Below are 12,697 nucleotides of genomic sequence, written 5' to 3' on the forward strand. Positions count from 1 at the left end.
ATTTCTGTTTTATAAATAAGTTCATTTGTATCACTTTTTTTAGATTCCGCATATAAGCAGAATATCATATATTTATCTTTCTCTGTCTGACTTACTTCACTTAGTATGATAATCTCCAGGCCCATCCATGTTGCTGCAAGTGGCATTATTTCGTTCTTTTCAATGGCTGAGTAATATTCCATTGTATATATGTACCACATCTTTTTAAATATTTACTGTGTGCCCTCCAGTGTGTTGGAGACACAGTGAGGACTACACCTTGGTTCCTGCACCCCAGGGGCTCAGCAGGGTGTTGTTGGCAAATCCAGGCAAAGCCACCTGTTCCTGCCTGGTCAGGGCATGTGCATATAGGAGGGGGAGACACAGATGGGCACTGGAGAAAGAGCAGGGTTAGTTAGCAGGGGAAGGAGTGCAGGGAGGCTTCCAGGTGGGGGAAACAGTACATGAAAGACCCTGGGGCATAAGAGACTGTGGTCCATTTAAGAAACTCTAACAGGTGGAGGCGAGATACCTGTGTCCCTGCCTGTTGGCTCAGGACCACAAGGAGAGGGGAAGGGAGTGATCCCTCCATCAGAACAATCGTTCTTTGACGGCTGGTCTGTCTTCTCCAGCTCCCACAAGTGAAAACAGACTTCCCAATAGAGCTTGAAAAAGGGGCCCCTGCCAAAACTGATAATTAACCGAAGAAAGTACAGAAGATGTAAGGACTCATCTTGTGTTTATTAAACTGATATCAGTAAAACACAGCATTGTGAGGGGGAGGAATGAGAAACGGGCGGGTAGGGAAATTGAGTGCAGGCCCGTGGTCATTTTGTTTTTAGCTGTAGTTAAGATCCTAATTTGAGGTGCTATTTGATGCTTTTCCAACAAACTGAAACTATAAGGGAGTCGTAGTAAATGACAGACCCACACCCAGAGGTCACCTTCAAACGCAAAGGCATTTTTACCGTTCATGATGGTTTTTGTATGAAACGTGAAAGTGTGAAGCAGAGAGTCCCTTTTTTCCGAATAGGTGTCAGAACATTAAAGACAACACCATTGGCATCGAGGAAAACGGTGTCTCCCTCACCTGTCGCTTCCACGTCACCGTCTTTAAGTTCATTGGGGATTACGATGAAGTCCATCTTCACTGCGCAGTGTCCCTCTGTGATTCAGAAAAGTACTCCTGTAAAATAGTAAGTGAGAGCGTGAAAATTCAGTGCTTAGCTTTATTTCTCTCAGTCCCAGTTTTCCCCACGTGGGGCGTCACGAATCCCGACGGCGGTGGCTCTTCAGAGTTCTTTAGGACTCACTGCACCTGGCAGTGGCTGAATTGGAACCATCTTCAGATGCCTAGGAGTGGCAGTCATCTGGAACAATAAGAGAGCAGGGTAGAATGATGACCATTTACTCCTTTTATCTGACTTAGCAAGGTCAGTCTGTTGTCGGCATGACACTAGACCAGGGTTTCTCAAACCTCAGCACTACAGACGTTTTGGACCGAATGATTCTTTGTTGTAGGGCTGCCCTGTGCTCTGGAGGCTGTTTAGCAGCATCCCTGGCCTCTACCCAGTAGACCCCAGTATCACCTCCTCCCCACTTGCAACACCCAAAATGCCTCCCGACTTTGCCCAGTGTCCCTCGGGGGGCAAAATGAGCCCTGTCTGAGAACCAATATGCCAGAGTCTAAAAGAGCCAGGCCCCCTGCATCTGAGGTGAGCGATGGGGCCAAGCTCCCCTCCACCACAGAAGCAAACTCCCGGGCTCAGGGATTATCCCACAGATCGTCCAAATCCACACCCAGGCCTGAGGCTCTGGAGGGGCTGGCAGGATGAGGTGACAAACCAATCACCTGGTCCACGCCAGGCTTACATCCCCACCACGTCAGGCTACGTCCCTAAGATTTTACTGCACTAGTACCTGGTCCCTAACCTTTAACATTGCAGCTTTATGCTCGCCCCATGTTGGCCGAATCGAGATGTGAATTATGGTCAGAGCTACTTACAGATGCTGCTGCGTACATTATTGTCTGATCTGATACAGGATCCTCCTCCCTGGGAAGGGAGCCTCTTTGAATCTAATTCTAGTGTGGAGAATATATTTAATTCTGTTCAACATAAAGCCCCGAGTCCCAGTGGGCTCAATGATCAAGAATGGATTGATTCTAATTAATCTGAGCTGCAGCAGTGCTCCAGGCTGAGCCACTGCCTCTTTTGGAGGTGGAAACGTGGTGAAGAATAAGTTATCAGCTTAATTGTGTGAAATTTTCCCTCCGGTGTTTTGTCTTTCAGACTTGCCCTCAAAATTCCAGGATTGCCACAGATTACACCAAGGAACCTAAAGAACAGATCATTTCAGTGGGACCTATTAGGAGAAAAAGTATGTATGTTCCCTAAAACACACTATAAATGATTAAAACAGTGGGATTTGAAGGCTCGGGCTAAGTCTGGGGTGTGTTTTGCCTACTATGTGAATCTGGTGAACAAGGAGCTTGAGGACGCCAGTTTGGGGACCCCAGTTTGAGAAGCCTGCCCGCTTCCATAATGAAATCTTTTCACGGACTATTAAAAACTCATGACAGTACCGGGATTTTTTCCTTCCACTCCTCTCTTTAAGGCCTTGCCCTTAGATACGAGTTGAAGAGCTGGACTGTCTGCAGGTAACTTGTCCAGCGGCTCTTTTTCAGGGCTGGACTGGTGTGAGGACAACGGAGGGTGTGAGCAGATCTGCACGAGCCGGGTGGACGGGCCTCTGTGCAGCTGCGTGACGGGGACCCTGCAGGAGGACGGCAAGAGCTGCAGAGGTGGGCACGACTCCCGTTCAGGGCCGGCAGCTGGGGACATAGGAAGTTCTTGACCCTGAGAAGGAAACAGTCCTATGTGAGGCCCACTCGGTCAGCAACTGATCTATGAGACTTACAGAAAGTAAGAAGGAGAGATGAGGAAAACGCCCAAGGAATTCTAGCATCATTTTGGTTTTTTTTTTTAAAACTTTTGGTCCCTGCTCTTTTATCTAAAAGATAAAAGTGATTTTTTTCAATATGTTTATTGGAGTATAATTGCTTTACAGTGTTGTGTTAGTTTCTGCTGTATAACAAAGTGAATCAGCTATATGCATATGTATATCCCCATATGCCCTTCCTCTTGCATCTCCCTCCCACCCTCCCACAGCTCTAGGTGGTCGCAAAGCACCGAGCTGATCTCCCTGTGCTATGCGGCTGCTTCCCACTAGCTATCTATGTTATATTTGGTAGTGTGTACGTGTCAGTGTTACTCTCTCACTTTGTCCCAGCTTACCCTTCCCCCTCCCCGTGTCCTCAAGTCCATTCTCTACATCTGTGTCTTTATTCCTCTCCTGCCCCTAGGTTCTTCAAAACCATTTTTTAAAATTTAGATTCCATATATATGTGTTAGCATATGGTATTTGTTTTTCTCTTTCTGACTTACTTCACTCTGTATGACAGTCTCTAGGTCCATCCACCTCACTACAAATGACTCAGTTTTGTTTCTTTTTATGGCTCAGTAATATTCCATTGTACATATGTGCCACATCTTCTTTATTCATTCATCTGTTGATGGACACTTAGGTTGCTTCCATGTCCTGGCTATTGTAAATAGAGCTGCAATGAACATTGTGGTACATGACTCTTTTTGAATTACGGTTTTCTCAGGATATATGCCCAGTAGCGGGATTGCTGGGTCGTATGGTAGTTCTATTTTTAGTTTTTTAAGGAACCTCCACACTGTTCTCAATAGTGGCTGTATCAATTTACATTCCCACTAACAGTGCAAGAGGGTTCCCTTTTCTCCACACCCTCTCCAGCATTTACTGTTTGTAGATTTTTTGATGATGGCCATTCTGACTGGTGTGTAGTCATTGTAGTTTTGATTTGCATTTCTCTAATGATTAGTGCATCCTTTCATGTGTTTGTTGGCAATCTGTATATCTTCTTTGGAGAAATGTCTATTTAGGTCTTCTGCCCATTTTTGGATTGGGTTGTTTGTTTTTTTTGATATTGTGCTGCATGAGCTGCTTGTATAGATGAAGGTGATATTTAAAGAAGGAAGTTATCCAGCCATTTAAGTACCAAATATTGGCCTTAGATCTGGCCCCATGTCTACCTGGGTTGAGCTGGGACTGGGGTGTGTGATCCAACAAACAAGGTTTCCTGCAATAGCCTTGGCTGCCAGGTGTCCCTGGTACCCTCTAAGTTAGCAGGACTCTCCTAAAGGTTGGGTTAATTTCGCTTCCATGCTGCCTGAGTCCAGGCCATTTGGAGAAAGTGGGTTCTTGGCAATGAAGAAAGTAGGTTCCTTTACTGGAATGCCACAAAGATGTCTGATCCATGTCAAACAGGTATATTTTTTTTCATAGGACTTACTATGTCTCTCTCTGTTCACAGCCTCTAATTCTTCCATTGAACTTCAAGTTTGGACGCTGCTTCTCATCATGACCCAGATTTCATTATGGCATTTTGTCTATACATCAGGCATGACCTCATAATTAACTCAAGGTTGCTATATAAAGTACTGTAATTTACTTACTTCAACTCCCTGTAGGATAAAAGGTGTGTGCCCTTAAGTCAAAACCTATTTGAGATTGCCCACTGTCTCAGAGTGATGCCACCTGCCCCAAACGGTCAGGGTTCCAGAAAAGAGGGAAATGCCATGCTCCTCTTTCAAGGTATGCAACTGGGCTTCTAAAAGCCAGTTGTGGAAAACATATATCTTGCCTAAAATTTCCAATTAGTTGTCACTAGAAACGTTGGTTCGCATGAAAAACCGGTAAAGGAAAAAATTCTGGTTAGACAAGTCTGTCGGAAATCTGACCAGAGAAATCTATCCCACCAGTGCTGTTTTTGTATCATAGTTTTTATAGAGAAAGGGCCTGTTGGAACGATATCGAATATTGAGAAGCGGTGATTGGAAGGTTTGACTCCCCCTAAGGAATCTCTCCAATGTTTGGAAGCATCTGACCTCGATGCGCCTGTGTTGCTCCCCTCCCCACACCCGCCGCTGTGTCCTCCAGCCCTGCCGGGCCACGTGGCCACCGCATGTATTGTTTGCAGACCTGGGGAACCCCAACACCCCATCCGTCTCTTCAGACCCAAACTCTTCTCTCTCACAAATCAACCAAATCATTTTTAACGTGTTTTATGCTTAAATAAACTTTGTGTTCAATTATTCTCATTACTCCGTGGCTGGAATCATACTTATCGATGTTAAGCTTTGCACACTAAATAGCATCCTCTGATTTAAAAAAAACAAAAAACCCCAAAAAGCCAGCAGCAGCAATTGGAGCAGGTAGGCCCTGCTGGGCAGCACTTTAATGCGTTTTGTTATGTGGCTGTTTGTCCTGACAGAGCGTTAGCAGGGTGTTCAGTGAGGTGCCACGTGGAAGAGAAGCAGGCAGCGTCCTCTTTCGTATGTGGCACAAAAACCCACATTTACTATAATTAACTACATAATAGAGGGCCTGGGAAATATATCCCTGGGGTGCCTCTCTTTTTAAGGTTAAAAACAAAGTAAATGCCACTTCAAGTGTATTTTGAAGTTGTTTTGGATTTAAACTGATGGCATTTTTTTCTTTCTCTGGGAACTCTGGGCAGAAACGCTGAGCAGAAATCCTAGAGTCCTTGACCGTGGGTTGTGGGTACGATTCCTGTTGTCTTACGTATAAAAGTCCCGGCATCATACTGTCACTGGGCTGAAGAAGCGGGGTATAGACTGAGTCTGCACTGAGCGGCTTTGCTCTCCCAGCCCCGGGGAGGGTCCACAAGCTCTAGCTTGGCAGTCATAGATGCTATGCGGCCAAGAGGACAACCAGTACTGATGGAGAAAAATATGCATCTGCTTCAACTTAAACATCTTAGGATCTTTTGGGAAAATGCTGAACATTGAGATGGATTAAGGAATCAAACCATCTGTACTAGGAGAGACACAGTATCTCTTCCTCACCATGATGGAAATTGATGTCATGCACATGTTTTTTTTCACGTGAAAATCCTCAACTCCAGACTTTCCCCCACTTCAAGATCAGCAGATTCAGAGCTCCATTCTCATTTCCATAGTCTAAGGTTTAGGTTTTCACAATCAGATTCTGAGTTGAACATAGTAACATCTCATTTATTTTTTTTACTTGATTTCCTTAGATGAATTTTAACTGAAGACATACAAGGAGGAAATGTTTTCATATTTAATAACTTCGCTTTATTGATTTTCCTATCAAAGTCACTAGAAATTTCTAAGTTAAACACTATAATTGTTTTTTAGATTTTTAATTAAATCCTTTCTTACCACACTTTAATTCTTGGCCTTTGGTTTTCTCACTTGGTTGACACCTTTGTCTGTCATCAGGATAAGCTAGGTGTAGAGCCATATTAGAACACTCCAGAATCTCAGTGGCTTAAACAACAAAGATTTCTCTCTTTCTCATATCAGGGGGCTCTGATCCTTACTTCCACCCTGGGAGGGAGGTTGATGAGACTTTATTATCTTTCTTTTCTCTCAACAGAATTAATTGAACAATTTATCCTTTCCCCATGAGACTTCAGTACCGCCTTTATCATATATCAAGTTTCAACCTCTGTGGTTCTGTTTGTGAGCTCTGGATTCTCTTCCATTGGCTTATTTGTCTGTTCCTGTGTCAGAATCACATTTTTTTTTTTTTTTTTTTTTTTTTTTTTGCGGTACGCGGGCCTTTCACTGTTGTGGCCTCTCCCGTTGCAGAGCACAGGCTCCGGACGCGCAGGCTCAGCGGCCATAGCTCACGGGCCCAGCCGCTCCGCGGCATGTGGGATCCTCCTGGACCGAGGCATGAACCCGTGTCCCCTGCATCGGCAGTCGGACTCTCAACTACTGCGCCACCAGGGAAGCCCTGAATCACATTATTATTGAGCTATAATTGACGTATAGCATTACATCAGTTTCAGGAATATGACATAATGATTCGATATATATATACACACTAGGAAATGATCATCACAAAAGTCTAGTTAACATCCATCACCATACACAGTTACAATCTTTTCTCCTGTGATGAGAACTTTTAAGATCTACTCTCTTAGCAGCTTTCAAATATGCAATGCGGTATTATTAGCTATACTCACCATGCTGCACATTACATCCCGAGGATGTATCTATTTTATAACTGGAAGTTTGTATCTTTTGACCCTCTTCACCCATTTTTACCATGCCTCTGGCAACCACCAATCCATTCTATGTTTTTTGTTTGTTTTGTTTTTAGATTCCCCCATATAAGTAAGAACATACTATGTGTGTTTCCGTCTGACTTATTTCATTTAGCTTAATGCCCTCAAGGTCCATCCATGTTATTGCAAATGGCAGAATTTCTTCCCTTTTTATGGCTCAATAATATTCCATTGTATATATAGACCATACCTTCTTTATTCATTCACCCATCGATGGATACTTAGGTTGTTTCCGTATCTTGGCTATTATAAATAATGCTGCTGTGAACACGGGGGTGCAGGTATCTTTTTGAGTTAGTGTTTTCATCTCCTTTGGATAAATGCCCAGAAGCGGAATTGCTGGATTGTATGGTAGCTCTATTTTTAATTTACGGAGGAACTGCCATACTGTTCTCCACAGTGGCTGCACCCATTTACATTCCCACCAATAAGGGATTCCCTTTTCCCCAAGTCCTCACCAGCACTTGTTATTTCTTGACACTTCATTATCTTTTGATGCTGCCAGCTCAAAATGAGGCTCTGGGGCTCACCTCAGCTAGGGGTCACACCCCAGAAGGGACACACACACTTCTGTTACCATTCCACTGGCCGAAGCAAGGTACATGGCTGGAACTAACTTTCAGAGAGGGGGAATTGTGAACTTCCCATGAAACTGGAAGGGAGGAGAACTGGGAATCTGTGGTGATGGCTGCCAAGTAGTCTCTGAGCCAGTCATGCCTATCTGTATTAAAGAGAAACACATCTTCAGAACCAAAAACAAACAGGTCCCTTAGCTGACTGTCTGCAAGGCAGAAGAACTAGGAGATGATCCTGACCTTCCTACTAATTTAATTCTTGGCTTGAAATAAATCATTTGAGATCACAATACCTTAACTTTCCTCTCTATAAAACGAGAACTTTAAGCTTTTTAAAAAATATTCTTAGGTTAGAAAATGACACGACACAAACATAAACCATATGATATCATATATTTAGAGAACTCCAGAACACTGCCTTCTCCTGCCACTCAAAAAGATTTGCTTCAAGGAAGCAGGGCAGGGGGATGGGGGTCTGGGGTGAGGGGGAAGCACATATTTAGTGAAGGTGAAAACTGGGAATCTTATTAACTTGGTATTTCTCTGATATCAAAAAGAAACATCTCGGGGTCTGGCATTTCTTACAATTGAGAATTCTATAATTAGTTTCTTAACCAGTAGTAAGTATGCGCTCTGCTCAAAATCCTAGTGCCAAAACTTGAGAGCACCAATTGTTTCACATTGTCTAATATTCTAGCTATTTTTAGAACCATTTGACATTTAGTGAGAGCTTGAAATCTAATAAAACTTCTTTCAACCAAGGAAATTAAGTAATTATCAAAAAATGACAATCATACAGGTTTAAAGTAATAAAGAATTACTTCTTTACTAATTCTGAATTAATTTAGCATCTACCCCATTTTGAACCTTCCAGCCTCTCTCCTTGAACTCAGGGTATTTCTACATCCTGTAGAGCAGTGCAATTTGGTCCTGGTTAGAACACGATGGTATTTTTCAGGGCCCTGATTCACGGGAATCCGCAGCACAACTCAGTGAAAAAGAAAATCAAACAGCACCCTCTAGTGTCCACATTTTATTTTTGCATGAAACCCAAACGTATATTGAACGACACCAATCAAAATATGATTTCTCCCCCTCCTCGAAACCTTAGATGTGGAACATTACCAGAATATAGCTCTAGAGAACACATCATATGCCAAGGACATTTCTGGAGAACAGCGTGAGATTTATTCTTATACACCCAGTAAGCATCATTCCAGGAAAATACCAGCTCTTGGTATCCCATGCAAATTTTGCCCTTAATATCTATCTCTCTAACGTGTTGACAAAAATAGCTGTCGAGAAAAATTAAGTATCTCTTTAAAATGCTGAGAAATAAACAATGTGATCAAGAAAAGCCATGAAATATTTAGCGGTCTTTCTTTTCCCCCAGCAGAACGTGAAATACTTTCTTATGAATCTAAAGCACAACCACCATAACTCTGGTCTGACTAATGGAAGACTCTGTTTGTGATGGTTTAATTATGTTTGCTGAAATATGACTCTCATATAAGACAACATCTCCGTGGCAGAGGGACAGATCTCTGTCTATAGTCAGAAATAAAACACAAAGACTCATCGCTCCATGAAGAACTCGGTAATCAAATTCTATTTGCTAAGGAAACAAATGGAGGAAGAATGTTCTTTGTATATTTTGCAGTGTGTTTCTGTTTGCATGTGGCCTCTGGCTTAGCTGCTGTTTCATTCATTAGCATAAAATATTGATGATGAAATAGTTTTGAAACTTAGACATTCTCTCATCAGATGAAATAACAATACCTTATGCTCATGGAGCATCTTTCATAACAAGTGCTTTCCCACCCGTATTTACTATTATTCAATCCCAAATCATGCTGCATTTTGACAGAGAAATCAGAGGGAAAGCGTTAGGTTGAAGTTACAATGGCTTAAAGTACTAGCTAAGGAAAAATGCAAACCCACTCATATATGTGTGCTTGTGCTTATAGGTTTCTTGAGTAATTTCCAGCTTCTAATGAGACATATGAGAATGATAGCAGTCTTTTCAGCCTTTTGTGCCTTTTAAGAACAAACCATGACATACCGTTCTTGATTTCCCCCACTAACTCCTGAATTTCTTTGGGGAATAGTTTAGGGTACAATAATCCACTGATATTACCCTATTTTTAGTTGGGCAAAAATATTTGATTTTACTGAAAAGGATAACATTTTTAATTATTGTACTTTAGGTCTTGAAAATCTTTGCATTGGATCTATCTAGAACTCACAAAAGTTTTCTGATTTAAACACTCTATTCACATAGAAATATGCTCTTAAGTTAATTATATGTTAATCAAAGACAAAAATGCGTGGCTCCTGTACTTTCCTCTTACCTGCCACAAACATTCTCAATGCAACCAGCCGTCCTAGTCCTTGAATGTAGTTTAAATATCTACATGGATCATTCAAATCAAGGAGTTACAAGTGTACATTCAATGATGTTCTCCATGAGTCTCTGAATTCACGACTGCAAAATGCTGTTAAGAAGTACCTGCGTCCCTGCCAAAGAGGAACTCTGCTCTCTTGAAGAGTCCTGATCAGAAAGCAATTTGGCAAACTAATTCGACAAGGGAAAATGATGAATGATAAATGAACATAAAATGTGAAAGTGTCTAGGTGTTGTAGCAGAATATTAAAGGCATAAAGTGAGAACTGTGGATAGCACAGAACACATTTTTTTTTTTTTTTTTTTTTTGCTCTAAAAAAGCCACAGATTCTAAATGCTTACTTTGAACCTCCAAGACAGGAGTGGAAATATTCTAAATATTAATTCCAGATTAGAGTCTAGAGATGCTTGGCCCCTGTAGATTGTATTCACATCTCCCATGTGTTAACATTTATTAGTTGTACTTTTGCCCTTTTGGCCCTTTTCATAAACAATTACTTTCACTAGTTAAGTTTAAGTGGAAATCAAGAACTAAGTCAACAGAGGGAGAGAAATCTTACCACATTTACCTTAAAAACCCACCACCACCTTGGACCATAGTGAACAATTTAGCGAATGACTGCAATTAGTTTAAATGCACACTATTTAGGCAAATTGCCCTGAAAGCACAGGTTGCCTAAATCCTAGGGAAACGCATCTGCACATACAACTCTAAACACTTTTAAGTTTAGGAAGAGCAGTTTACGACAGTCACAACAAATGAGGACATTGTTGTGTTCCCAGGTATTATACTCTAAAAACACAAATTCATCAAAAGTCAGCTTTCCTGGGTAGACCCCCAAAGAGGTACCCGTGACTCCTAGAAGCCAGGAGACCTCACAGCTACAGCAGTATGAACTCTTTTATATTTCCTCTCCCTTTGAGTTTTCCATACTGTGTTGGCAGCTTGAAACTACAGAACTTAAAATTGGATGATGGTTGAAATTTTCCATAATAAAATGTTGTGGAATGTATGGGTGTATTTCTAAGTCTTCTACCAAAAAGCGTCATCCTGAGGTGCCTGAATATTACAGAAACAACACAATGCCTCATCTTTTGGTCTAATCTTAGAAGTGGGCTCTTTAAATGCCACTTCCAAAACATGAAGTGATCACTGACAATGCATGCGCCTATGGCAGCTTTATTTTTATGAACAACTGAAAATGCAAGCATTTTCACAAATTCCTACATTATTTATTCCAATCCTATTCTGGGTTTTTCCTTCTCACCAGAAGAATGTAAATGTACATAGGTTGGAAAAATGAGTGGTATAACCTTTCAGTTTTGTGAAGGTAGGACAAGAAGATTTCACTCCAACATGTAAGAAAGTGCAGCTGACGATAGTAGAGAGAACGCAGATGGACCGGGGTTGGCCCTTACTTCTCATGGGTCCTCGAGAGAGCCAGGTTGATCAGGTGCCATCAAAGGTAACTAACTTCCCCTTCCAAAAATGACAAGAAAAGGAAAGTTCTCTCTTGCTAAAACTCCTAAGCAGATTTCGTTAAAAGGTGGGAGAAAATTATCTTAATTCTCTTTCTGAGATGTTTGGAAACACTCTAAGAAGGAGACCCGTGACTCCCTCAGATTTAATTCAGTGAGTAAAAATCTAATGGGATCCAGATCCAAGAAATGAAATGTAAAGACTGGATTTTACCCTCGGGAAGAAAGTCTGAATCTAATAAAATATTCCTTCTAGACACTAAGCCATGTAAAGGAAAGAACAAAGTGTCTTGATACAATTACCTTCTGAACAAATGCCTATTTTAAAACAACACTAAACTGATTACGTTGCACAACAAGTAAATAAATATTAAGTCCAGTTCATAAGATACGTAAGAAATAATACCAATAATTTCCCCCTAGGATGTTGTAAAACTGTTTGCTTGGCCATTCTCTTTTGCCTAAGTCCCAGTCATCAAGGACAGCTGAGGTTCCATTTATTTCTACAGGGGTGTGTGTGTGTGTGTGTGTGTGTGTGTGTGTGTGTGTAAATGTAAGACTCCAGGATGAGTTGTAAGAAAAGACTCTCATTATGATGAGTCTTAAAATTTGTAGTATTTAGCTCTGAGTTTTTCTTCTCTAAAATGTGAAATATTTAGCAAAAGTTCTATTTAATTTCTCCTGAGTTAGGTGAGGAATCTATTGTTCAAAATCCATTCAACTCCATGTTACGTTTTCAGATTCTCAAAAATTTCCATGGCTCCCTCTGCCAGCTTGTCTAGTTTTGTCACGATAACATCCAAAACCTGAGAGACAGAAAAGAAATTCTGACGTTTTTTTCTTATGAAAGAAATATGGTCCTCTCAAACTGATCTCAAAAAAAAAAGGGGGGGACCCAAGACTCTCATTACACCATGTGAAATAGAGCACTTGGCAAATACTGGAAAGCAAAGTCCCCTGAGGCAGGGCTTCCCGGGTGGCACAGTGGTTGAGAGTCCGCCTGCCGATGCAGGGGACACGGGTTCGTGCCCCAGTCTGGGAAGATCCCGC

At 41.6% G+C, this 12,697-nt stretch overlaps 1 protein-coding gene and 1 long non-coding RNA gene across 3 annotated transcripts in view; one reads left to right on the top strand and one right to left on the bottom strand.

Moving 5' to 3' along the window:
- Nucleotides 1-5,465, top strand: part of TECTA (tectorin alpha) — a 73,614-nt gene extending 68,149 nt beyond the window's left edge. For both annotated transcript variants that reach the window (XM_079928586.1, XM_079928587.1), the window contains exons 20-23: nt 1,013-1,175; nt 2,271-2,358; nt 2,666-2,782; nt 4,382-5,465. In XM_079928586.1, the coding sequence (XP_079784712.1) occupies nt 1,013-1,175; nt 2,271-2,358; nt 2,666-2,782; nt 4,382-4,482 (469 nt within the window). In that variant the 3' untranslated portion in view covers nt 4,483-5,465. The remainder of the gene's footprint in view (nt 1-1,012; nt 1,176-2,270; nt 2,359-2,665; nt 2,783-4,381) is intronic.
- The window catches only part of LOC307189963, an 84,013-nt gene continuing 72,346 nt past the window's right edge, over nt 1,031-12,697 (bottom strand). The window contains exon 4 of the long non-coding RNA XR_013829333.1: nt 1,031-1,165. This is a non-coding gene — a long non-coding RNA (uncharacterized lncRNA). The remainder of the gene's footprint in view (nt 1,166-12,697) is intronic.

The sequence above is a fragment of the Stenella coeruleoalba genome (assembly GCF_951394435.1).
Source record: "Stenella coeruleoalba genome assembly, chromosome: 8".
NCBI classification, from domain to species: Eukaryota; Metazoa; Chordata; class Mammalia; order Artiodactyla; family Delphinidae; genus Stenella; species Stenella coeruleoalba.